This window comes from Branchiostoma lanceolatum, chromosome 2 (assembly GCF_035083965.1).
Source record: "Branchiostoma lanceolatum isolate klBraLanc5 chromosome 2, klBraLanc5.hap2, whole genome shotgun sequence".
In the NCBI taxonomy this organism is placed as follows: domain Eukaryota; kingdom Metazoa; phylum Chordata; class Leptocardii; order Amphioxiformes; family Branchiostomatidae; genus Branchiostoma; species Branchiostoma lanceolatum.
In genome coordinates this window covers 6,807,992-6,834,027 of record NC_089723.1, presented here as the reverse complement: position 1 = coordinate 6,834,027, position 26,036 = coordinate 6,807,992, and the positions used below count along the sequence as shown (strand labels likewise).

Below are 26,036 nucleotides of genomic sequence, written 5' to 3'. Positions count from 1 at the left end.
CTGAATGAATGAAATGTTGCATGGCTACACAGCAATGCTCTTAGGCACATTTCGATAGAGTAGGTACATAGCACTACAGAACACGTTTATTTTACTAGAACACAAACTGAATAATTGTTATAGTTTTTCTGAAGTGTCAATAGTCCAAAGTAGATTTTCTTTGTCTGAAATGAATGTTTTTTGCTATAATTACTAAATATTTTCCGACTATGTGTACAGGGCCTAGTCAAGGACTTCGAGATTGAAGCGCTAGATGAGTCTGCTCTAAAGGTATGTATGAAGCTCCTGAAAGATCTAGAACAGAGTAGGGTTTATTTAAAACTGAACAAGTCATACATGTCCACATGTTGCTTTATTTCTGAACAGTTTTCTCATGCATATATGAGTAGAATGGGGGGGCTTCACATAGAGTCGATTTTGTCAAGTTCTTTTTGTCTCAAATTAATGTTTTTCTTAATTGTTTTACTATTCGTACAGAATGTGTACCACGAGAACTTGGAACGTGATTTGCAGGTATGTTTGAATTTCTTGTGAGGACAAACTAGAGATCTAGTCAAATCTACAGTCAAACCTGTTCACCTTTACATAAGGATGTCCTTACCACCTGCATATTGTGACCACTTTTTTGGTGGTCCAAAAGAGACTTTATTCAATAAAACACTGTCACTGTCTGTATGGAGCACCTGTCCACATAGACCAGATTGTATTGGTCCCCTGGGTGGTCTTCTTGGGCAGGTTAGAATGTTAATAAGTCGCGGGCGTCTAAATGCTGCATGGTGACTTAGCACTTTTTGCATGCTTATTACAAAAGTGTGAGTATTTCATAATTGCGGAGACGCAACAGTTAGCGCCTGCGCCTAGACCCCACAGTGAGAGAGCGAGGGTTTTAACCACTGAAAATCCTTTTTGTACGATTTTGTGTGAAATCTGGGCAGTAAAGGGTGGTAGGATAGATTATGTGGTAGGATAGAGTTTGTATTTGCTGAATTAGTTAAAACAAAGGGTCTGTCTCTACCTTGTGGGCTTTGGCACCCCCCCCCCTGATATACCGTAGTAGTACTGGGATGGCCTTCAACTGGGTGTCTGAAGCCTGTAGGACCTATCCAAGGTCTCTGATTAGGGGGGTTTATCTGGAGAATAGCCGTATAGAATTTCTCAGGAATTCGTCTGATGACAGTAGACATAACAGGTTAGCATTTGAGGGTAAGTTATTGTAGTCTGATGTTTTGATTTCTGAGATAATGACACCTTCTTTTCTTCACTTCCCCAATGGGCTTCATTTATTGGAACTGTTTGGTCTCCCCTAATATACAGCACTGTATTTTCACCAAAACACACGGAATAGAATGAGGACAGCCTTCAAAGAGAGTCAGTTGTGTGGAATAGGAATTGTTTTCTCAAATGAATGATTTCTGTTTATTCAAACATTTTTCGACTGTTTGTACAGTTTGAGTTCCTCCAGAAAGAAGTTGGATCTGCTCTAAAGGTATGTCTAAATCTCCTCTCATCACACATTACAGATTTGCCTGAAACTGAAGTAAAACTAACAAATGTTTAATGTTGCATGATTATATCTTTCGCAAATTAAAATAAAATGTCAGTAGTTGACATAGTTTGTTGTGTCTAACTCAACTGACTGTTTCCACAGCGCTGTAGAGAGGCAAAGCTAAAGAAAGATCGTAGTTTGGTATGTGTAATTTGTTTTTTTCTTTCTAAAAGGCAAAATAGAGATGCATTCGAAACTCAGTAATTTGAAAGAGTTCTCAATGCTAAATCATACAACAAGTATCATTCGAAACTGAGTTAGTCTGCATGTCAAAAGACCATTACAGATTATTGTCAATTGTGTCAAATGAATTTATGTAGATCTCAAATGGATTGTATTAGCTAGTCATGTGGAGCGGCAAAGAAGCACATTTTTCGCAACAAGCCATATAGACGCGTGGAAAAAAACGTGTAGCTTTGCTATTCTTAGAATTTTGAAAATCAATAAGATAATTTGTTTCTAGACTTGAAAAGCATCGTACTGTGAGTTCAAAACCACTAGTCCGTATTACCGAATGATAAACATGATTGCAATTTGCATTACGACTGAAGCCCCGGTTACACATAGACGGGCATGGCCTCCCGACTCTTCCCGACCATGGTTAGGAGTAATTCGGGAGCTAGGTCGACTGTGGTCGGCTGGCGTTTGGCCTAGTCGGCTAGTGTTCGGTAGCCTTGTTCGGCTATGTGTAACCGGGGCTTGAGAGTATATCATGCCATGACATGAGTTACAAGACTTTTCTGTAAATCTCTACTAGGGTGGAGAAGTACGTTTCCAGGACTCGGCCGTCCTGGCCCTGCAAGAGGCGGCGGAAGCCTACATGGTCGGACTTTTCGAGGACACCAACCTGTGCGCCATCCACGCCAAGCGCGTCACCATCATGCCCAAGGACATGCAGCTGGCCCGCCGTATACATGGCGAAAGTAGGAAGTGGGCAGAACGTAATGCGTATAAGGTAATTAGCCTGCTATATAAACCTATAACGCGAGCCGTGACGAAGCCGCATTGCACTACCACTAGCTACTCGAAAAAGCATTATGCTTCACCTCAATTGAGGATGCCTGCTTTACCTTACTTTATAAACCTATTATAACTGCCGAATTTTTGGGTCAAAATTTGTTACATTCATGTTAATTATTGTGTTGGAGCCTACACAGTAGAATATTGTGTGAAAAATCATGTTTTTGACTTCTGCGATGTTGATTTAGACAAATAAAGATTTTAAGACTTGAGAATATTTATTAGTAATTTCGCTTTTGTGTTTCTTTCTCAAGGAGACCATGGCCATCAACCGTGAGACCATCATGGGCGTCACCAAGCCCGCTATCCGTCGTCTGGCCCGCCGTGGTGGTGTCAAGCGCATCTCCAGCCTCATCTACGACGAGACCCGACTCGTTCTCAGGTCCTTCTTGGAGAACGTCATCCGTGATTCCGTCACCTACACCGAGCACGCCAAGCGCAAAACCGTAACTACCTTGGACGTTGTCTACGCTCTCAAACGCCAAGGCCGCACCATGCGTTTCAGTGACTAAAGGATCCGATAAACGTAAGGGTTGTAATGTGTCTTACATTTGTTAACTATTGTACGTGGCGAAGAAAAAGTCTTTGCTGACGTATGTTTCAAATTCCTCTTTAAACAAGTCACAGATTTGAAATTTGATAAGTGAAAGAATAGTTATGTGATGCATTGATTAATTATAACTGTATACATATCTGAGTTTCTATGATTTGCCTCTAATATTTTTTTCTGTTTTTTTTAAGGATCCTGAAGAGCCACCAACTCCCCTGCCCCAGTGCTAACACTGCATCACGTGACACGCGTCATCATCCAATCACCACCCAGCATTCGTGCATGCTTCTCATACATAACGTTTAATTGTAATTCAAACTCCAATATCTTCTAAATAATATATCTTATAAATGCAACCAATGTCTTAACATGCAACAATCTTTTGTATGTATCATATATACTTAGAGCTAAAAACTGTACAATTTGTGGAATATAGCGTGGATAACGTGGAATTGCAGTTAATAAATCAAGATGTGTGGCCTACATGAGTGTTGGCATTTCTTATTGATTATTCTTTTACTTTTCAATTCTTAGCTAGAGTTTCTGAAGGTATCAGTGCAATTGTAACAAGGTCACATACCAGGGGCCCAAAATCAACCTTGACTTTCGGCTTCCCAATACCTGCCCACTTATCAAATATAAACAAAATCGATCAAGAGGTTCTTGAGTTATGCTGACTGCAATAGTCCGAAAACACAAACAGACAGACACACACACACACACACACACACACATAGAGAGAGAGAGAGAGATACACACAGACAGAATCACACACATACACACAGACAGTCACGTACAAACAGACAGACACAGACAGACACACACACACACACACACACACACACAAAGCAATGTGTTACAATACAGTCAATGCGAAAACCTGAGAAATTTCGCAAAAGTGGGCATAAACATATGAATTTAACCAATCTAATAAGAGCAAATGTCTGTAAGGATAAAACAATGGTGGCAGGGGTCAAAAAATTGATTTGGCTCATGTTTTGCACCGTGATAGTACTTGGCCCACACCCCCTCAAAATAGCTTTCTTTCTGTTTAAAACCGATTGTCGCCATGGTAACAGGCCAAACATCTGACCTCTGACCCTCCGTTGTATGACCTTTGCGATTTTATTTGAGTTGTTTGATTTATTACTCCTATGTTTGATCATTACTGTTTATGTTACATGATTGTGTAATTGATCACTAATGAAGTTTATGTTAATTTATTTCTGTTGTATCCTGATTTGTTATGATTTGTCATGTTGCGTAGGGCTCCCTTGGAAATCAGTTACCTTGTTAACTGAAGGGACTACCCTAAAGATTGATAAAAAAACAGGTTTTGAGGGCCATTATCCCTGATTTGAGCATATAAAAAACATGAAAATTTGAACAGTTTAGGGCATGATTACAAATAGATGCTTCAATTTAACGGAAAAACCAAAACTGGACCAAAAAGATTAACTTTTCAGATTTTCTAGAATAGTTTTGAAATTTTCAGTTTAAGTGCTTGGGCAACCTCAAAACAATACAGTGTTTTGGGCTTGTGAAAAAACAAAATGAAGCTCTGAAAATGCCAATTGTAAATAGGAAATTTTTGGATTTCAATCTTTTATCAGAAGTATCCGTGTATTGGCTATTAATTGAATGCTTGTAACCGTTTGTACCTTGTTTCGTTGCTGTGCACTTGTCCTTCAAAGTAGGTCACATTTTAGACATGTATAAATTAACACGCAGTAATCTTTAAACAAAGAAGGTTTTGTTTTGGGTAGCGTTTGTATGTATGTGTGTATGTATGTATGTATGTATGTGTGTGTGTGTGTGTGTGTGTGTGTGTGTGTGTGTGTGTGTGTGTGTGTGTGTGTGTGTGTGTGTGTGTGTGCGCGTGTGTGTGTGTGTGTGTGTTTGTGTGTGTGTGTGTGTTTGTGTGTGTGCGTGGAAGAACAACATAACTCGAGAATGCCTCGATGATATGCATTGTCTTGATACTTGGTATGTGGGTAGGTCTGAATGAGACCTGAAAATGATTAGATGTATGTTTCCTAGCGGCTTGTTACGGTACTGTATATGTCAACCAGGGACAGAAGTTTTACTTTTGGAACACTTCATGACATTTAGAGCCATTATTTACCCTGTGTATTTGGTTGCGTTGATATCAGTTGTTACGTAAACTATTATTGGAAGACGCCTCCAAAGATGACGACAAGTAACTTAAAGTCTTTCATGTTTGTGGAACTGCAGTTTCAATGATTATTTACATCAAAAGTTATGTACACTATTAATGTTCTGTTTGTTTCCTCTCTGGCCATAACAAATTAAATACCCAACCCGATCAATTGAATACCAAAATCTGGAATGTACCTGTATGTTCGTCGAGTGCGCTTTGTGTACGCTATCCCCACGCTATCTGTGCGTTTGGCATACGCAACTTATACGTACAATGCGCTGCCTGATCGCAGGACGAGTGACACATATTCGTGACGTATATTCTTATTCGCTATGCGTTCCTTCATCTTGTGTTGTATCTGCGCTGCAAGTACGTGATGTGGTCGCTGCGCAGAGATCGTGCGGCAAGAGAAGCGTATTACCGCGTTTGGAGCGCAAACACAAAGCGCGTTCGTACCTTACTCGACCGATATCAGACGTTTGAACTGCGTTCTTATGACGTCTGAGTTGCGTATCAGCGTTCGCACGAAAGTTTTCGGTAGTTTCAAAAATATCAGGCGTACCTGGCAGTGCCTTGCGTGTGCCTGCGTACCTAAAACTTTCACAAAACGATTGAGAAACGCATTAGGTGCGTATTGTGCGCACGCCGGTGTATGACAAAAATGTTAACACGCAACTCACACGGCCATGATATACGCACAAGTGTGACAGGGCCTTTAGGTGCGCGTGAGTTGCGCATAAACATTTTTGTTGGTTTAAGTAAGGTTTGCGGGGGAACTTGTTTTCTACTTTGACCCACCATTGAGCAGTCTAGTTATCAAACCAAAGATATAACTTCTTTGGTTGCAAACTTAAGCTAAACCCAAAACATGTAAATACGCAGCTTATGCGGGCTTGTATAGACGCACAAGCGTGACAGGGGCTTGACGTACTTGCACCGTATGGACAAAGGGTTATGGCTATTGTTGATAACGTTTTAAAATCGAAAAGAACAGAAATATGTCATCTAAAACGGCGGCAAACCCTAAAGAGATTTGCTTAAGCCCCCCTCTCACTGGACCCACGGCACGCTGGCGACGTCACTGCGTCCTAAACTGGATTTGTGTTACCCTTGACTTTATAAAAGGAATATCATTCAAAACGTACAAGTATGACCAAAAAGACAACAAAACACACAAAGCTTAAAAAGCTTCGTTTTAGTCGATGAAATTCGTTGAGTGCTTTGTCAATTCGATCGGGCACAGCGATCTCGCCAGCGTGCCGCGGGTCCAGTGAGAGGGGGGCTTTACGTACTTGCACAAGAAGGCACGTCGCACGACTGCCTCTCCGGATCGCCGCTGCTGTTGGAGACGAAACACCACGGCCTCCTGGTTCTCAGAAACAAGAAATCTGGATTCCGGCAGTACCCTCCATCCAGGTTATACTGTAGAGTCGCATTCACTCCTGAAATTGGATTTGAAGCCTGTATGGAATCAAGAACAATCCAGAAAAAAGAGTGAAGTAAGGACTTAACTGATTCATGAATGAATATGTACTCAATTCCAAAATTATCCGTTAAAGATATGAAATGGCCTCGTATGTAACAAATTATGCCTGGGTTACATTTCCCAGCCGGGGCCCGGCCGGGCAGTCTTTGGGGGCGTTAAGTATGATATAAAAGACAACGAAAAGCACAAAATGTACCAAACATTAATCAAGAGCATAGCTTGTGCATATTCATTGAGATACACTCTGATCTCGTCTTTCCGCAAACAGCCCGGCCGGGCCCCGGATGGAAAATGTGACCCTAGGATAAGCGGAGTAACGCAATCTATTAGCTCTATGCAAAAGCAAATCGTACCATTAGAAATGTGCGCCTTGGAATTAGTTAATATGATAGGGTCACAAAATGCCCGTAAAGAATTACCATAAAATGCGATCTCCCCATGAAAGACAGATTGATGTGCTTCGTATGAAACTTACGTTGCTTCTATTTTTTACAGTTTACACTTACAGTAACGAACACATAAAGATCCGCTGAGTCAACTTCATTGAGTTGGAGAATGAGTTATGTTCTTATCATAACGCATAAAGCTGGTACGTTTACCTGTCTGTACGAGTCATGCCAATCTAGACACGTCTTGCCGGTCTCAGAAGTGTGCCATGTCCCTCTGTAGTTTACACCGGACCCGTGGTAACAATCTAGTGATGAGGAAAATTACAGAAGATATAATGTTAACGTACATTTTTCATACAAATACTTTAAGCCATTTTGAAACAATGCTGTGTTTTCAATAACCCGACCAACCCTAGCATTTTTCGGATCAACTGCTGCTGGTAAGAGACATAAAACGTTCGATTTAACATTTGACTTGAGTATCGTTTTCCAACATGTTCTTCTGATTTCTGTTACAATAGAAATTGTTCCTGTACAGTGCATATTTGTAGCCTTATGTTTGTGAAAATACAAGTGTTGTGATGCATTTCAGTTTCACATTGACATTGTTAAACAGTATCTATTGGATAAGTTAGGTTGAAATCTAAGAAAGAAACAAACCCTTGCCTACCGACACTGTTTTTGCAGGAACGTATTCGGAAACACAGTATTTTCCTAGCTTTTTTTACTGACACTGTAAAAGAAAAGCAACACACATCTCTGCTAGAGCTTCCTATAAAAAATTCATAGCCCTTAGCAGTATTACTTCCAGCAGATGTGTATCATCTGTATCTGTATCTATATAGCCGGTACAACCGCCATTAGGCGTAACAAACCAGCTTTTACAAACCGCCATTAGGCGTAACAAACCGGCACGCGGCGCGACAGCAGCTGGTCATATTACACCGAACGGTCTGCTAGTCTTTGCATATCTGACTGTAACCGTTCTTTAAAGCTACTTAGTGAAGAAGCTCCTACAGTACTTGATAACAACGAGTTCCATTCTACTATAATGGTTCTCGGAAAATACGAATTTTTGAACACATAAATCCTTGGCTGATGACTCCGGTACTTAGATTTGGATTTGGATTTTGGATTTATTGGAATTGCAACAGTGCAATACACGTGGGACACAGGCAGCTATTGCTGATGTCGTAACCCACACACATAATGTACCCGATTTTTACACTTGGGTGGAGTGGGGAAAATCGTGTTAAGTACCTTTTTTCCAAAGGCACAAGATTGGTGGCAGCAGGGGATTCGAACTCGGAAACCCTTGGTTCTGAGTCGGAAATCCTGCCTTTACGCCACACGACCCCACTATAAAAAAAACGTGTTTTGAAAGGAAAGGAACTCCGACCGACTAGCTAGCAGGGTGGTCAGGCCGTTCCCAAGTGATCCCTTGATATCGGTAAGGATTCCTTGCATTGTAAAACAAGTTTGCCACGGAAACCTGACATGGTAAACATGACTATAGATAAATAAATCATGCTACCTTCTTTCTGCTGAGGAAAGTAGCAATTCTCTACAGGAAGATTGACGACGATCTGTTTGAAGAGAAGCATGGCGGCGGACAGGTCCCGCTGTGTGCAGACTACCTGGTTCCGGGCGCTCCGAACCTCGGTAGACCATGACCAACATGGCGGCACCATTCTGGGGAGGAAGAAGAACTTTACTTCCGAAAATAATTTCATCAGGTTGGTAGAATATAGGATATAGGAGATTCTTTTTACACCACCAGGTAATCTCACCTGCTGACGTTTCGGTGTCTGTCAGACACCTTCTTCAGAGCTTCTGACTGGAGTACTGCTTCTCACCGCTATAAGTAGCCGATGTAGGTGGCGCTTTTGCGGTGAGAACGTAATCTCAAACGTGGCTGAGCTTGTATCCCCCCTCGTCTCGGTTCATCACTGGTAATGACTTCCTGATCCATACTGCCTCCTTAATCCAATTGATGCGTCTGTTGTCCTCTCTGTCTATTACACCGTATAGCGGTGAGAAGCAGTACTCCATTCAGAAGCTCTGAAGAAGGTGTCTGACAGACACCGAAACGTCAGCAGGTGAGATTACCTGGTTGTGTAAAAAGAATCTCCTATATCCTAGAAGAACTTTAGCTTGAAAGGTCATTTGTGTTGGTAGAAATCATTCTGACACAAGTTCTAACTGTTATTTCCAACACAAAACTCGGACTGCTTAGCAAGGAGAATTAAGGAAGCCATTTACGCTGCGTAGGAATGTAACTTATTTATTTATATTATCTGATTTTTGCATAGAGTTGTATATAAATTAGGCTACTAAAATAGATCTATGAACAGGGTATGATAATATCATATTAGATATCATTTTCATGGTATTCCGTAGTATTGTCAGACTTATATACAATCGATTGGAATATTTTTTTGTCGGTCTTTATCATAGGAGGGGAAGGATAAAATTAAGTGACACTCTTTGCATATTTTTTAGCGCTTCGGGTATCCATCAATGTTGAGATTTAAAAGCAAAGCATTCGCTTTAATACAGAGTGTTATTTTTACCTCATTATGATTAATAAAAAATGTGAATATCGTTGATCATTTGTTAGATACAACATTACTCTGTAACAAAGCTGAAATTGGGTCAGTTTATTCATTTCTTTAACGTTCCTCTATTGTTAAACGCCTGGTCTTATTCAAGTTGATATTCATTGGCATTTACATCGATATTATTATTCATCTTAGTGCGTTTCTTATCAAACGCTATCTGTTCAAAAATACCAAATCCTTCACAAACAAGAGTTCGGAGACCTCACATCTCCATAAAATATACTATGCAGATTAGACCCTCATTTGCATACTTTATTTTTAACCATGAAGATTATTATGCAAATTAGGCCCTCATTTGCTTAATTATATTTTAACAGTGTTCACTGTCACATAACTTCCAAATGCCACAAGTATGAAATTCCAGTTAACAGTCCAACACCTACCCACATACATGTACCAAATATCACTACAATCCATCCAGACGTTCTTGTTATGTTGACTACAAGCATCCGGACACAAACACACACACACACACACACACACACACACACACACACACACACACACACACACACACACACACACACACACACACACATACAAACAAACACGCTCAAAACAATATCTCCATGAAAAAAATCTAAATTTTTCATGGAGATAATAATTATGTATAGGAGGGGATGTAGGCATAGGAGAGCATCCATTCTGTCTTATTCAAGAAACTTAGATAACTAACCTGTTGTTTTCACATTTCGGTGCCAGTAAGTTACAGCCATACTCCAGCGACTGCGGGTGACAGACAGCGTCCGGGTTCCGTCGCAGAACCTTCAGCGCTCCGAACTCTTCCGACTCAACGATCTCTGCCACAGTCGCGTGACCCACCAGGTTCGGTAGCACCATTCTGTCGTACGATATCACACCTTTGCAGAAGCCCAGTTTGTCAGGGATCTCCCGACACTCTGTAAGCAAGAGACATGTGTAAAGCCTACTGCCATCCTACACTATTGGCCTCCTACAGACTCCACGGTGTCTGTGACAGTCGCGTCCCCCACCAGGCTCGGTAGCACCATTCTGTCGTACGATATTGCACCTTTGCAGAAGCCCAGTTTGTCAGGTATCTCCCGACACTCTGTAAGCAAGAGACATGTCATCCGTAATGTCTGCTACCCTACAACACATATCAAAACCTATAAAAGAAACCAGGAAGCCCATTATCGAACTTGACCTTCGTTTTCCCGATGATACCAAATATCATCAGACATCAACAACTTCTCGAGTTATGCTGTACACAGACACACGGACACACATACTTAAATACATACATATCTACATACATATACATACACATATACCTGTCCTTGGTGCTGAACACTATCCACACACATACACACATACAAATATACCAGTCCTGTCCTCGGTGCTGAAGACTATCACACACACACACACACACACACACACACACACACACACACACACACACACACACACACACACACACACACACACACACACACACACACACACACATATGCATGCATACACAGTCGAATCATTTGTTAAGCTTGCTTCCCTCCAACACCTCCAGAGCCTGTTAACCAAAGGTAAGCGATCATAAAAGCAACCCAGGAGTCTTACCACAGTTGCCTTCATCACTGTGGTCGCTACAGTCGTCCTGTCCGTCACAGCGTCTGGTGAGTGGTACGCACTGTGGCTCGTGTGTGCAGCGGAACTCCCAGCCCTTACACCGGACATCTAGGGTAAAATGATAAACTAGAAGTATAAATTCTGAAAGCAAATACATACATTCACATTGTCTAGCCTAGCAAACTACTGCTCTATTTTAAAGACTACTTCAAGACATCCTAAATAGTCTTCACTTCATATCTATTATCTATCACGTATCTATTCAGAGTTTTGGTATAAAACCTGGTGTTCTCAGTCCTATCGTTAGTCACTGACGAAAGACAGTGGATGCTGTCTGAAACGTCTGACTGTTTCAAAATTTTATCCAGTTGCTTGAGTAATCATTTTTGGCATATCTTACTACCTGGATGTCTAACTTTCATCAACGTACTGCTCTGTTCAATTCTTACTCAAACACATTCATATATCATAATGTGATTAGCCTGTCCAGCTCTGTCCTGCCACTTGCTACATTGTGTAATCGAACGACAGGGTGCCTGCTGCTTAACCAGTAACCATGGTGACAGCCGTCTGGTCCAGTTTATTGACCTTATTAGTATGGAACGGAAGAAAAAGAGGAAGAGGAAGAAACGAAGCAAAACGATACGTGTTCCTTCCATTAAGGTAGCCATATATGAACTTCAATACTGCACGACTATCTGTATTGCTTACATATAGGTAACGAGTGAAAGCCTGCCAGCCATATTCAGCACAGTCAGGTACTAAAGATCTTGATTCAGTTACCTTCGACATTGATGAAAAAAAAGCTGTGTTGTCTTTTAAAAGAGTACGCCATTTCGACGTCGAAATACATGTACAGATTATCAGACCAAAAACGACTATTATGGGAATGAAAAAAAGATATGTATAAACTACAATAGTCAAACTCACATTTCTGATGGCTGGTGTAGGTTGCCAGGAAACCCCGCGCCCTGATCCACGTGTCGCTGTGGAACACCACCGTCATCACGTGTAGTTTTGACACGATGGGAGTCACGGGGTAGTGCCGACGGTCACGCTCAGCGTCCCCGCAGTAGCGGCCTGTAGAAAGAAGTTTTTACAGGTTTGCGTAGTAAAACCTTTGTTGGATCTCTGGTTGGATCCATTGGCATGTATGGTGGCCGCCATCTTGAATTTTCGACGTCACAGGGTCGCCATACCATTTTATTGGGAGTTTTTTTGGGGGGTGGGTCGCTAGAGTTCTCTCTATCTTTTAAACAAATTGGCACACAACTATCAGACATCTACTCAAAGTGCATGAGTCGATCTTTCGTCATAGTCCAGAAGGAGAAATCTGAGAAAAGGTCTCATAGACAGATTGATGATCATTGATATCAAGGACTGGTGATTGTATCCATTTGCGCTCTGTTAACGCTTTAAATAACATGCGAAGTCTAAATGTTATTTTGTCGACTACCACAAGCCATACTGTTTTGAAAGGTTAGAAAGGTTAGAAGGGTATCTCACTTGATCCGGACTGCGCCAAATTGCGAAAAGCATTCGCAAAGTGGCGCAAACCAGGGCCAATCGCTAAAAATGTGCTGCCTGGTATCAATAATTTTTTTGGGAATTTTCCAAAAAAATCGTAATTTTCAAAATGGCGCAAGTCAGCACAAAACTGCGCGGGGCGGCGGTAGAAGGAGAGGGATTGGCTCCACCTTCCAATACCGTGCCCTACATCCACTGCCCCTACGGCCCCAAAGAAGATATATAGGATTACCTTTATAATCTACTACACTAACTACGCCGGCTATAGGGAGAAAAATGTTCCAGGGGAGTTTGGCCACCATAGGGTTTCATTGGTCAGTAGGAGGAGGAAATGTTAACTTTACTATGGACTGACTCTCCTGGCCAATTTCCCCTTATGCCGAATTCTACGCTCTATACCCCCGTAAAAAGACATTGTGGCCTTAAAGCCCCCCTCTCACTGGACCCGCGGCACGCTGGCGGCGTCGCTGCGGCCGATCGAATTGACAAAGCACTAATCAAATTTCATCGACAAAAACGAATCTTTTTCAGCTTTGTCTCTTTTATTGTCTTTCCGTACGTTTTTTAATGATATTCCAATTATAATGATTATAGTAATGGTTTTTATTTGGTCAGAAATTACCCGCAATGGCAGCCTTTCTAGCGCTGAACTGATGCAGGGTTTACAGGTTTACAGGTTTCACACAATACACAACATATATAATATATAATCCACACTTGCATTTTGTGGAACTGTAGCAAGGGTCTGGGCGGCTGCCATTCGGCGCCACAGGTGACCTCAATACGACCTTCCCCAACCGAAGTCAGGTACCCATTTACACCTGGGTGGAGTGAGGAAAGTCATGTAAAGTGCCTTTCCCAAGGGCACAATATCGGTGACATGACAGGATTCGAACTCGGGACCTCTTGGTTCTGAGTCGAACGCTCTGCGTTGTGCCACACGACCCCACCCCATAAAGTCAAGGGTAACCCAAATCCAGTTTAAGACGCAGCGACGACGCCAGCGTGCCGCGGGTCCGATGAGAGAGCGGGCTTTACCTTTTAGTTGACCTCGCTCCGGGGTCCCATCGTACACCGTGACGTTGTCAAACCCACAATTGTCCTCGTACTCCACATTGAAGTCTTCGAAGGTGAGGACGATAGACTTGGACGGTTCCACCACGATGGACCAGTTACACTGCAGACTGTTACTGTACTTCTTAGGAAAGGAGGGCGTCATAATGCGTCCGCTTGCCTTGGTGAACTTTAATCCACATGTTGAGAACTTATCTGTTTAAAGGAATTCAGGAATAGATATTATCTTATTCATAAGTGTGTCTGGTACATGTTGAAATAGGAATTATATGTATAAAATTCGTGTTTTCCTATAGCTATCGATATTGTAGAGCGGAAGCCGTTACGACAAAGCACAGTAGGAGCCGCATCCTTACAATATAGCTTTTAAATAACGCTTACAGCTAGATGTTCAAAGGTTAGTTGTGACCGGTCGTTCAGTGAAATGTAGCCGGCTGCAGCCGAGCCGCGTGCCTGTGAAGCTGGTGTGTTACACTGAAGGGCGTAACACATATGTAGGTATAGATAGAAACGTATTTTCACCTTTCCACCCGAAGCTGTAACCGCTGAGCGGTCGGGCACAGTTGATTTTGCACTTAGGCTGCACCAAGTAATTTTTATGGATGACGTCCTTTGGAGACCCTAAATCTAATGCGAGAGCGCGAAAAAAAAACAAGAAGGGCCGAAAAAAACAAGATGCCTAGATTTGAAATATAATAGTCGACGACACATGTTAGGACGCAAATTGAATGAGAGAACACAGTGTAACAACTAACAATTCTTTGATCCATCATGAAAAAAGCAATAATTAGAAAAAATCAGTTGAAGTTGAACAGCAGTTGTTGTCCTGTCCTGTTTCTTTCCATATCCCATTGATTTTGCAGGCCTGCAGAAATATATTAAATAAAAAAGGGACTCTTTGGTCATAGTTACAGGAAGCGCAATTTTTTTTTTTTCTTGGAACAGACCAAAATCAATGCGCGCGCGGACGTCATCCATAAAAATTACTTGGTGTAGCCTTATAAGGAGAGGGACCGGGAAATCTGACCTGCGCAGACGGTGCAGTTTGTATTTTTCTCTTATTATTTTTGAGATTTTTTTCTAGGGGCCATGTATTGTCAGATAAGGCCAATTTTCTTCCAGAGATACAAGAGGAGTGTTTACTTTTCAAATCTAGACAAAAATGTTGACCTTAGTTGACCCTAGTGGTGTAATCTTACATCTTCTGGGGCCTGTTGTCGGCATGGTGATGCAAGCCTCTACCAGCTGGGGGGGGGGGGTGAAAGGTCAGCTTTGTTTTGTTCGGAGGCCTGTAGCCGGAGAAAATGCGGGAGTCGAAACTCTGCTTTTCCCAGATTTGGTAAGTTGACATGTTTAGCTAGCCAGAGGAAAGGAACTTTGGGACATTGAAATACTGGTGTGTTTGGAGCCTTTCCTTATGTGTGTTTTTAGGCTGTTTGGATGCTAGCAGTATTTGGTGGCCCCTCCCCATAAGGAAAGTAAAACTTGCCGCAGTTATTTTCATCCGTCCCGTCCCAGCAGTCTGTAGCGTCGTCGCATCTCCATGACAGGGGAACACAGTCAGAACCATCGGCACACCTGAACTCATCTTCTGCACACGTCACGTCTGGTAAATGCAGAAATAGACAATGGAGAGATTAGATAGTTATGGAGTACATCTTATCTGGCAGTTTAGAGAAGAAAGGTATGCACAGACACACGCGCCAAGCTCATACACATACGCTGACATGGGCACACAGACACACACATGCCTGTCCTTGGTGCTGATCACTATCCACACGCACCCACATGCACCCACACACACACACACACACTCGCGCACACACACTCAGACGTACACACACACACGCACACAACAGACACGGACAACAGACACACAGACACACATACACACGCACAAATACACGCACAGACGCGGACACACACGCGCGTGTGCACATATATACATACATACATACATACATACATACATACATACATACATACATATATACCTGTCCTTGGTGCTGAACACTATCCATCCAAACACACACACAGTACAGAGAGAGAGAGAGAGAGAGAGAGAGAGAGAGAGAGAGAAAGAGAGAGAGGGAAAGAGAGAGAGGGAAAGAGAGAGAGGGAAAGAGAGAGAGGGAAAGAGAGAGAGAGAGCAACAGAGAGACAGATAGAGACAGAGATAGACAGATAGAGACAGAGAGAGACAGACAGACAGACAGACATGTTCACAGACAGACAAAGAATTCTCTGTACATACCTGTTCTTTTAGCGCTGATGTAAGTAGCAAGGAAGCCTGGTCGAGTCATGGACAGGTCACTGCTAAATGTCACGGTCATCACGTGAAGATTTGACCTGATCTGACCCGTGGGATACTTGTCATCGGCGGAGGAGTTGCCACAAAACGTACCTGGATTACGATATAGATCTCAATAGACCTCTTGTCAATTACGGCGGCCATTTTGAATTTCCCGTCACCAACCCGAGCCTCACTTTCGTGCATGGACCCGAGCTGACCCCGGAAATTCAACATGGCCGCCGTAATTGGCAAGAGGTCTATTATTGTCAGATAATTATGGTTTCTACTGCTGAATAACTCTGAATCGCATTGCCTCTTAATTTTCCCCTTAACAAAGGCGCTATGATTCAGTTAGCGATGATTTTCAATGTTTATCACCACCACTGTTTCTAATTCATACATGTTTACTAAAGTGGCTAAGGATGTCCTAAGAGATTTACGGAATTCATACTAGTTTTACGGAATACATACGAGTTTGACGGAATACATACGATCTACTACTAAGACATTTTTCAATTTTACGGAATTCATACGATCACTACTTAGAAACGTACACATTTTAAGGATCCTATGTATTCCCTAAAGCTCCGCACGAATTACGTAAAATTCTTACGAACACTTAGGCACCTTTGGCTAATTTAGTACTTAGACATCCATGGTAATTGTATAACGTCACTTAAGTTTACCAAGTTTACGTCCAGCCTCAGGATTGCCCTGGTAGACCTCTACGGCGTCAAAGCTACAGTCTGGCTCCTTTTCAAGGTCAAAGAAGTCGAAGTTCATGGACACGGATCGAGTGTCGTTGACTGTGATGGTCCAGATACAGTTGGCCATGTCTCCGTAGCTGTCCGGGTAGTTTGGCGAGGTGAAGTTGCCGGATGCCCCGGTCAGCGCAAGGCCACAGGTCACGTTTTCGTCTGCAGAAATAGTTATTAATCATCATCATCATTAATACCTTCTTTTCCAAACAGAGGCTGCGAACGATGGGCGACCACTTGACAACCAAAGATTCGACAGGTCGCTCATTGATAGAAAATGACATGATCTGTGTTTTATAAAATATTTTTCAAAACTCATACTTTTGCAACGTCACACAAATCCAGTTTTTGTCATGGAGAGATCGCTGTCTAATGTAAAAAAAGGGGCCTTAGAGCTAAATGGTAACACAGTTTATGTAAATTGATGTGAAGTCAATGACACCTTATAGGGACTGTAGTCAAGATGCAACGAGAAGAAACGATTTTCAACGTCGACAAAATCATACTACATTAGCATGAAAGCTCATTTATAGCAACATCATACTACATCATACCATGTCAAGTTTACTATCTTAATATCTTTCTAATGAGAAGTTACAAACGTGAATGCCGCTAGTATGAAAAATATCTTTAGTAAATGTTCAATGACCTTGTTGGAGGTTGGGGTCAAAGGTGGCATATGACGCTTTGAAGCCCCGCCCAGCCGACCACGCGTCACTGGTAAACATCACTGTTGTTGTGTTGTTATTGGAAACGACTTTTCCTACAGGATAGTTGTCTCTCACAGTTATGTCACCGCAGTACCGACCTAAACAAGCAAACACACAAACAATGAAAAAAGAAAAAAATAAGGCAAATTAAAAAGTAAGTAACCTACTATCAAATTTATTTGAGTTTGGGTGATGTAATGTTTAAAGGGAGGTTTCTTTGCAGCCCAACTGGTAGCAACATCACAGTTGAGCCTGGTATAGGACATCTTGGTTGGGGCTGCTTTCGTCTTTCGGAAGAGACGTAAAATGGGGTCTCATGTTGGAGTAAGTGCTTCGAGCACGTTAAAAGGGAAGGGCTAGCAACCCCTCCCTGTGAAAATATACCCTGCTACTGAAACAGCAAGGAAACTTGTTGACCTATGTCCCACTTGGCACTGAAAGGCGAACAATAACAACACTGTTCATAGGAATGTTTTTTTTTTAGATCATCAATACAGGATCACTCTCACCTATGCGTCTGCCATTCTCATCGCCCTCAAACACGTCAACGTAGTCCCCGCTGCAGCCGCGGTCGAAGTAGACATCGAAGTCCATGAAGGTCAGAGTTATGGAAGAGTTGGTCTGGATAGTCCAGTTACAGAGGAGGTTGTTGTCGTAGTCAGCAGGGTAGTTTGGGGTGCTGAAGGTCCCTGTCGGGTCTGTGAGGATCCCGCCGCAGGCCATTCCTTCAGCTGTGAGAAACCAACAGATATCAGTATGTGTTTTATGGGTATTTTGTTAAGCCCCCCTCTCACTGGACCCGCGACACGCTTGCGGCGTTTCTGCGGCCGATCGAATTGACAAAGCACTCAACGACTTTCATCGACAAAAAACGAATCTTTTTAAGCTTTGTGTGTTTTAAATTTGATGTCTCTTTGGTCATACTTGTACCTTTTGAATAATATTCCCATTATAAAGTAAAGGGTAACACAAATTCAGTTTAGGACGCAGCGACGCCGCCAGCGTGCCGTAGGTCCAGTTATGCTAGGGTCACATTTCCAAGCCGGGGCCCGACCGGGCTGTTTTAGAAAGCAAAGAATAAAAGCTGAATATCAGGAATATACATAACGTAAGGAAAGGAACAATTTTTAAAACGTTTTGTGTATTTTGTTGTCTTCTATATCATAGTTTTCGCTCCCACAAGCTGCCCGGCCGGGCCCCGGCTTTGAAATGTGACCCTAGCATAAGAGGGGGGCTTATGCAATGGGAAGGTGCTGTTTTGTTACCTCCAAGAAGGAGGTTCAACTCTGAAAGGGGTACTGTTTTGGGGTTGTGCTTGTGTGCTCGCAACTCAAGATCCTTTTGAAGGGTTTGTATGAATTTTCGTTTGTGGGTAGTTATTGAGGTTTTGAAAAAAAAACATGACAATGGGCCCTCTAGCGGTATTTCTAGGTGCTTGCAGCATTAAAGGCCGACATGAAAGTGATCTGGTATAGTACCTGGACAGCTGGTCATATCGTCCCCGATGAATGTTGATATGTGCTTTCCAAAACCAAAACAATAATCTGTTTATTAATTTGCTTTCCCTGCGTCCTTATCGGAATCACAGATGAATGCAAAGTCGTCAAGCCCCCGTAACAAATAAGATTAGCTCGGCCGACGTGTTGGCGAGCTGCAAATGTGCATTTTCGGCCGGAGTACGGCCGACGTCCTGTCGATTACGCGAGCTTCTAGCGATTTTTAGGAATAAAAGTTGATCCAAATATTGGCCTTTTACCAGGTTAGTCGATACTGACTTCGTCCATGTCCAAGAGATGGTACCATCTCATGGGGGATTTTTAGTACCATCGACGCTCGGGTAATTTTGAAATTCGGCGAGCTTCGGACGATAAACAAAGTCGGCCGACGCTCGCATGAATTGTGACGCCGGCTTCACGACATTGCCGTGACGACTTTGCCTGTGTTCATTTTACAGACTGTAAAAGCGACTTCTAGCGGCAGCTGCAGGAACCACGTTGACAGGTACTGTAAACACATGCGAATCATTCGGAAGATTGTGTAAGATAAAAGAATGCTTACTACACATAGTGTTATCTCTTAACTGTTTATTTTAAACAATCATTGACAGCTTTAGTCTGTTCCAACAGAATTCAACTTTTAACCTTTCTAGTGGGACCTATTTGTATTTTAGCCAACCTTTGACCTATCTAGGGTGACATAATTTTATGTTACATCTACTTTATTTCCTTGGATACGAAATATAATGGAGGTAAGCCTTTTTCCAGATTGCGATGAGAGAAACGCGTTCTAGAGGGCAATCTTTTTTGCGTTTGGAATAAACGTACAAGCATATTATAAGATGAATCATTAAAGGAAACCCAAGCAATATTAGGGCCCAAAAATTGGATTTGAAACTCAATTTATCTAGTCATTTCTATACATGATTTGTTCAAACAACACTATCACAGTGCATATCGACATCCATGATGCAAAAAATATGACGGTATTATGCTTTTTTGTAGGTTCATGAAACTAAGGGGATCATCGTACGACCGTCAGCCAAAGTTGCAAATCTTAAAACAAAGGCTGTACAGAAAACGTACCATGTTGCTAAACATCCTCATATTAGAGGCAACCCAAGCAATATTAGGGGCCAAAAAATGTAAATAAAGAAAATGCTGAAAGCTTTATGTTAGTGACATTTTCTAACATTGTTTAGCACCTTTGCGTATTAACTTTATCCTATAGGATCTTAAAACCGCGTAAAATTGTGCCTTACGATGATATCCTTAGTTTCGCTAGCCTACAAAAACTCCGGCCACGATTTTTAATAAGTTTTCACATCACAACAGCGTCGTATTTTTTTGTATCATGGACGTTGCTATACATTGTGATAGTGTTGTTTGAACTAATCATGTATAGAAATAACTTGACTTTCAAAATCCGATTTTTCGGACCCTAACATTACTTGGGGTTCCTTTAATTCCTACAGATTGTACAAGTCCATTCTGTCCCAAAAGTCACATTTGTCCTTCCGATAGTCCTGTATCAGGGTCGCGTGGGGCGTACTGATATTCAGGCAAGTAAAGTTCCCTTCTCGGTTGTACTTCGGCCAAGTAGTGGCCGCTGGAATCCTGGTAGCTCCGGCAGCGTCTCGGCCAGGTGTGTTCGGGTTCCCGGTGTGCGCGAAGTTGCCGTAGTAGTACGCTGTTGTGTCCGACATAATCTGTTCCTCAGCGGTCATGGTCATGTTGGCCACCGGTAGCTTTGTCGTCTGAAACACGAAGGGCACGTCTTCCGCATGACACACGTGTCCGTTACAAAACTTCTGGCTGTCCCAAAAATGTGGGAAGGACCAAGCGTGATCGAACACGTACAACCAAACATTGGTGTTTCCACCTTCTATGGCGCTCCGAATTATGGTACGAGTAGGGCACTTGAAGACCCAATCTGTGACGAGAGATGACAGAAGAGGGCGGTAGTCGGAAGAGGGTTCCTCGGGACGATATTCTTTAGCGACATCTGCTGCCTTAAGATGGACAAATTCTGCATAAATTTCATACAACGTAACCTTTGACAGTGGCTTTTTATAAAGGGAGTAAACGTAAGATATGGCTTCTTCCGAGGTAGTTCCTATGATGAACGGTTTGGACTGAAAAAGTCCGTTGGCAAAACTGTCCACTGTAGCGCCAGGCACGAGGGTACCGTCGACGGTGGGACCCCACTTCATTGCCGCCTCTAGTGCGCGGTACGGATTCGAAAAGAACGTCCCCATTCTATTTGTCCCTGCTTGAAGAGCGCTCGAGTTTTGGGAACGAAGGCACTTCATATCCCCGTGCGAACAGTTCAGTTTCTCAGCGAGGTGTTCTCCGAGGCGAAGCGCCTCCCAGCGACTTTTATGAGGAATGGTAAAAGGCACGCTCAACATGATGGCTTGTTGGAATAAGTCGGTAAACTCTGGGTTAATAAGAAGTGTGGCGATTGAATCCGACCCTGCGCTCTGTCCAAAAACGGTCACACGGTTTTTGTCTCCGCCGAAGCTCTCGATGTTTTCCTTGACCCACCGTAAGGCTGCGACCTGGTCAAGCAGGCCGTAGTTGCCTGTGGCCGCCTCGTCTCCTTGACCAGCCACCAGATAGCCAAACGCAGCCATTCTGTAGTTGAAGTCGACCACAATGGTGTTGGTCTTGTTAGCTAGGAACCGTCCGTCGTAAACGTATGCAGAACCACTGCCTGCCTGGTATTGTCCACCGTAGATCCAAAACAAAACCGGCAGTTTAGCAGCGGTCGAGTTGAGGATTTCCCGTGGGGCGAAGATGTTGAGATAGAGGCAGTCTTCACTCAGTTTCCTATCCCGGGGACATTCGAAATGGGGATCGGCGTCGCCCGGCTTGCAACCGCCTTCGTAGCAGCCAGGGCCCGGTACGGTCCCGTCGCGAACGTTGGGCGCCCAGGGCCTGTTGTACCGCCGCGGCGGCCTCCAGCGAAGATCTCCCACCGGCGGCTCTCCGAACGGAAGCCCGAAGAAGATAACCCCTTCATCCACATACATCCCTCTAACGGCGCCATACTGTGTTTTAACAATTGGATCTTCCTCAATAGGAAATGCCATGCAACCGACTATTAAAAGAAACAGGTGGAGAATGACCACCGCCATGGCTCACGTAGTGGTCAGCTCTGACCAGGAGTGGATAGTACATCAACAAACACAGTTATCTTATCAATCCCAGGCAAACTTTGTTTGTTGCATGGTTACACTTTAACATTTCTTAAGTCCCCCTCTCACTGGACCCGCGGCACGCTGGCGGCGTCTCTGCGGCCGATCGAATTGACAAAACAGTCAACGGATTTCATCGACATAAAACGAATCTTGTTAACCCTCAAACCACCGTATGGGGTCAAAGCTGACCCCAGGCGTATATCAGCGTGTGCCATTTCGACATTTCGAGTCGAAAACAAAATTCCTTTCATGAGTTTGTTTGTATATATGTCTTATAACTTCTCACAAGTTTTTACCGAGATTGGCTCATTGTTGATTAAGTTATCCTAGAAAGTTTACGCATGGTCCAGTGGGGTCAAAACTGACCCCAGCAAAATCTGCACTCATATTCCCTATTGTTTGATACTTGTCATCTAGTAACATGTATGATAAGGGTTATTATGATCAAAGTTACAAAATATAATTTTGTAGAACCGTGAACAAAACAATTTTTTTCAATGAACGTAAAGATTGATGACGTTGCGACGTATTATGACGTCATTTATGTGATTTTATTGACGAAAACCAACAAATTCAGTATTTTCATATAATTCAAAGGTACACGATAAAACTTGAATAGAAATTGTGTATGATAAATCATAATATATCCAAAGACGTTATTTGTAGATGGGAACAGGAACGACGTCAAAATGACGTCATAAAATGTATATATATATATATCAAGTTACACTAGCGAAATCCGCCATCTTGGTTCCGCCATCTTGAATTATTTTAAATGCATTTTTTAATCTTATAACCTAATAACACAATACAAATGGACCAAAACGTTCATATAAAGATTGTTTCTGTTTGTATAAACATAGTAATGATGAAATTTGAGGTTGAAATAGCCGGTTATAGCTAATCTAATTATATCGCTGCCAACTTAGATTTTGACCGATGACGTAATCAAATATGCATAAATTATGAATATTGAATCATAAAAGTGATAGTGAATTAAATGGTTGGTATTGATGTAAGAAAATAAGTGCAGTTTAAAAAGATAGCCCTAAATTACATTGTAAAATCCAAAATTAGCGACTTTTCCCAAACATGGCTCTAAGAAACCGGTTGCCATAGCAACATGAAAACAATCATTAGATATTTCATTAAACTCAAATTGTTGCCAACGAAATTTTAACAAAGGTGACCAAGTTTGGTTGTTCTAGCGTAAGACATTCAGATGCTATATGACATCAAGTGTTGGCGCAGGAGTCAAAAGAGCCCGCTTGTCTAAATAGCGTTAGTTGCAAAAGACGATGTTCCCTATTTTTGCATAAATTATGATAATGAGCAGAAATTTTTCACACCTAATCATGTCAAACTGTCCCTTATAGATTACTCAAACTATACATAATATACAAACCACAAAAATAGTCAGCAATAAAGCTATATTTGTAGAAAACATTGTGGGGTCAGTTTTGACCCCATACGATAAGATTAGTCGTAAAAAAGCTACGGTGGTTTGAGGGTTAAGCTTTGTATGTTTTGTTATATTTTTGGTCATACTTGTACGTTTTGAATGATATTCCCATTATAAAGTCAAGGGTAACACAAATCCAGTTTAGGACGCAGCGACGCCACCAGCGTGCCGTGGGTGCAGTGAGAGGGGGGCTTAACCGGTGTGAGGACAATGAGCAAAGGCTGCACTGAGTCATTGATAAATGATGGAAATTTCATATCTGTGACATATGCAAATTATGCAGAAATGAGCATTTCAAGTTATGAATTATACAAATTGGACGATTTCCATAGTTAATGATAATATTGCCAGGCGAAGGGATGGGGTCATTGAACTCTTGTTATCTCCATGAAAAACGGAGATATGAGTTTGGTGTATCTGTGTGTTTGTGTGTCTGTCTGTGTGTGTGTGTGTGTGTGTGTCCGTGTGTTTCCGTGTGTTTCCGGACTACTGTAGTCAGCATAATTCAAGAACCTCTTGATGGATTACAATAATATTTGGTATGTGGGTAGCTGTTGGGAAGTCAAGGTCGATTTTGGGCCCCCTGGCATGTGACCTTGGTACTGCAGCAGAACTTCCGTTTTTTGTATCTTTTGACCTGCACGTGCTGTGGTCTTGATTTTTTGGTGGCAGATAGCTTGTGATGTAATGAAGTAGTGGTGTATGTTTGAGCCCCCTAGCAGCTTGCTCTGCAACTGCAGGGGCGTTATTGTGGAATCTTCTAAGGTGAATAACTGAACAAAGGAACGACGGATTTCCATGATATTTAGTATGCAGGTAGCTTAGACCGAGATGTACATAGCGAATGGCAAATTATGCTTATTGTGACTTAATTTGCATGATTAATAATGAAAATCTAGATTAGCAGTGTTTTCCGTTATAAGACTCAAACACATGTGAAAAAAGTAGGCAAGTGGAACATTAACAGGTACCGATTATGCAAATAAATTCCTAATTTGCATAAGTAATGTAAAAGCGCCACCATTCATCTAAGTGATAAACGATAGGACTGTCAATATTACGTGTATAAGTTTATTTCTACCTCTGTGTGGGGTCGCCACAATGATAGTCCAGACGAACAGCAAAGACCACATCCTCATGATGTACTGTTTAGACTTCGGGTGACATCAGACCCTGGGGGTAAAAAAAACGATGATACGTTGAATTGAAGGGGTTAAGTAGTCACGAGCATTTAAAATGACTATATTTGATAAGTTTAATAAGTTTATTGCATGCTCTTGCCCGGAAGCTAATTGCAAGTACATGTAACATGGAAGGACAGACAGACAAGGGGTAACAATATAGCATGTGACTATTCTAGTCTAAATATTGACACTACATTTTAACTTATTGGGCTTGACTTCTTTTTCCAAGACAGTGGAAGACGAATGATCCCACTTTTTCTGTAATATGTGGGTTTTGTGATGTTAACAGGAGAGTAGTTTTCTTTACGTCTGTAAACATGGAGATTTAGGATGGAATTTGGTGGCCCCTTTAAACAGTTATTTTCTTTCATGGTCGTAGAAGGGGGGATTTGAAATAAAATGTACTTCATCTTCCACTTTGTTTGACATGCAGTATTTACAGGTTCTTTCGCACACAGGTAGCTTTTTGTACCGCCCCCTCTCTATTTCAAGGGGTGGGCTGCACCGTGGGCACTAATTCTAATTTTGCTTATTGCTGAGCGTAAATCAAAATCATCTAGTTTTAGCTATACAGAATCCAAAATGATAATGAAAATCCATTTATTCCTTTTTTTTGGGAGAAAATTAAGCTTTATATTTCATCAAAATCTAGACTTTCCGAGTTATTATTTGCATTTTCCGTATCTTAATTTCAAACAATTTCAACTTATTGAGGATATGTCCTCAAGCGAAGTTTGGTTCATTCAGCATACTTAAGGATATACCCTTCATCCAATGACTTACACCTTGGGAGACTAGAGAATGTATTCTTTCTCTGGAAGACTGGTTCATTCAGCATACTTAAGGATATACCCTTCATCCAATGACTTACACCTTGGGAGACTAGAGAATGTATCCTTTCTCTGGAAGACTGGGGGATACATTCTTCCCTGCACTAGAGGATATATCTTTTCTCTGGAAGAACTGGAGGAT

At 42.1% G+C, this 26,036-nt stretch overlaps 3 protein-coding genes and 2 long non-coding RNA genes across 5 annotated transcripts in view; 2 read left to right on the top strand and 3 right to left on the bottom strand.

Annotated features, from left to right (window-relative positions):
* The window catches only part of LOC136427290 (uncharacterized), a 47,854-nt gene extending 37,112 nt beyond the window's left edge, over positions 1-10,742 (bottom strand). The window contains exons 1-4 of the mRNA XM_066416101.1: positions 10,450-10,742; positions 8,687-8,844; positions 7,363-7,457; positions 6,570-6,738 (exon numbers count right to left, since the gene is read on the bottom strand). Coding sequence (XP_066272198.1) covers positions 6,570-6,738; positions 7,363-7,457; positions 8,687-8,844; positions 10,450-10,613 — 586 coding nt within the window. The 5' untranslated portion in view covers positions 10,614-10,742. The remainder of the gene's footprint in view (positions 1-6,569; positions 6,739-7,362; positions 7,458-8,686; positions 8,845-10,449) is intronic.
* Positions 217-1,895, top strand: LOC136426705 (uncharacterized). Its single transcript, XR_010754327.1, has 3 exons — positions 217-270; positions 1,448-1,486; positions 1,649-1,895. It is a non-coding gene; the product is annotated as an uncharacterized lncRNA (long non-coding RNA).
* On the top strand, positions 2,834-3,599 carry LOC136426703 (uncharacterized). Its single transcript, XR_010754325.1, has 2 exons — positions 2,834-3,092; positions 3,308-3,599. It is a non-coding gene; the product is annotated as an uncharacterized lncRNA (long non-coding RNA).
* Positions 10,743-11,307: 565 nt separating the features above from the next.
* Positions 11,308-14,148, bottom strand: LOC136426702 (CUB domain-containing protein 2-like). The gene is made up of 3 exons (XM_066415456.1): positions 13,923-14,148; positions 12,288-12,437; positions 11,308-11,465 (listed from the first exon to the last, which is right to left on the bottom strand). The coding sequence occupies exons 1-3, from the start codon at positions 14,101-14,103 to the stop codon at positions 11,323-11,325; spliced, it is 474 nt and encodes a 157-aa protein (XP_066271553.1). The 5' UTR covers positions 14,104-14,148; the 3' UTR covers positions 11,308-11,322.
* Positions 14,149-15,246: 1,098 nt separating this feature from the next.
* Positions 15,247-25,092, bottom strand: LOC136427289 (procollagen C-endopeptidase enhancer 2-like). Its single transcript, XM_066416100.1, has 6 exons — positions 24,962-25,092; positions 18,229-18,450; positions 17,659-17,817; positions 16,938-17,168; positions 16,213-16,362; positions 15,247-15,564 (listed from the first exon to the last, which is right to left on the bottom strand). The coding sequence occupies exons 1-6, from the start codon at positions 25,017-25,019 to the stop codon at positions 15,386-15,388; spliced, it is 999 nt and encodes a 332-aa protein (XP_066272197.1). The 5' UTR covers positions 25,020-25,092; the 3' UTR covers positions 15,247-15,385.
* Positions 25,093-26,036: the final 944 nt, after the last annotated feature.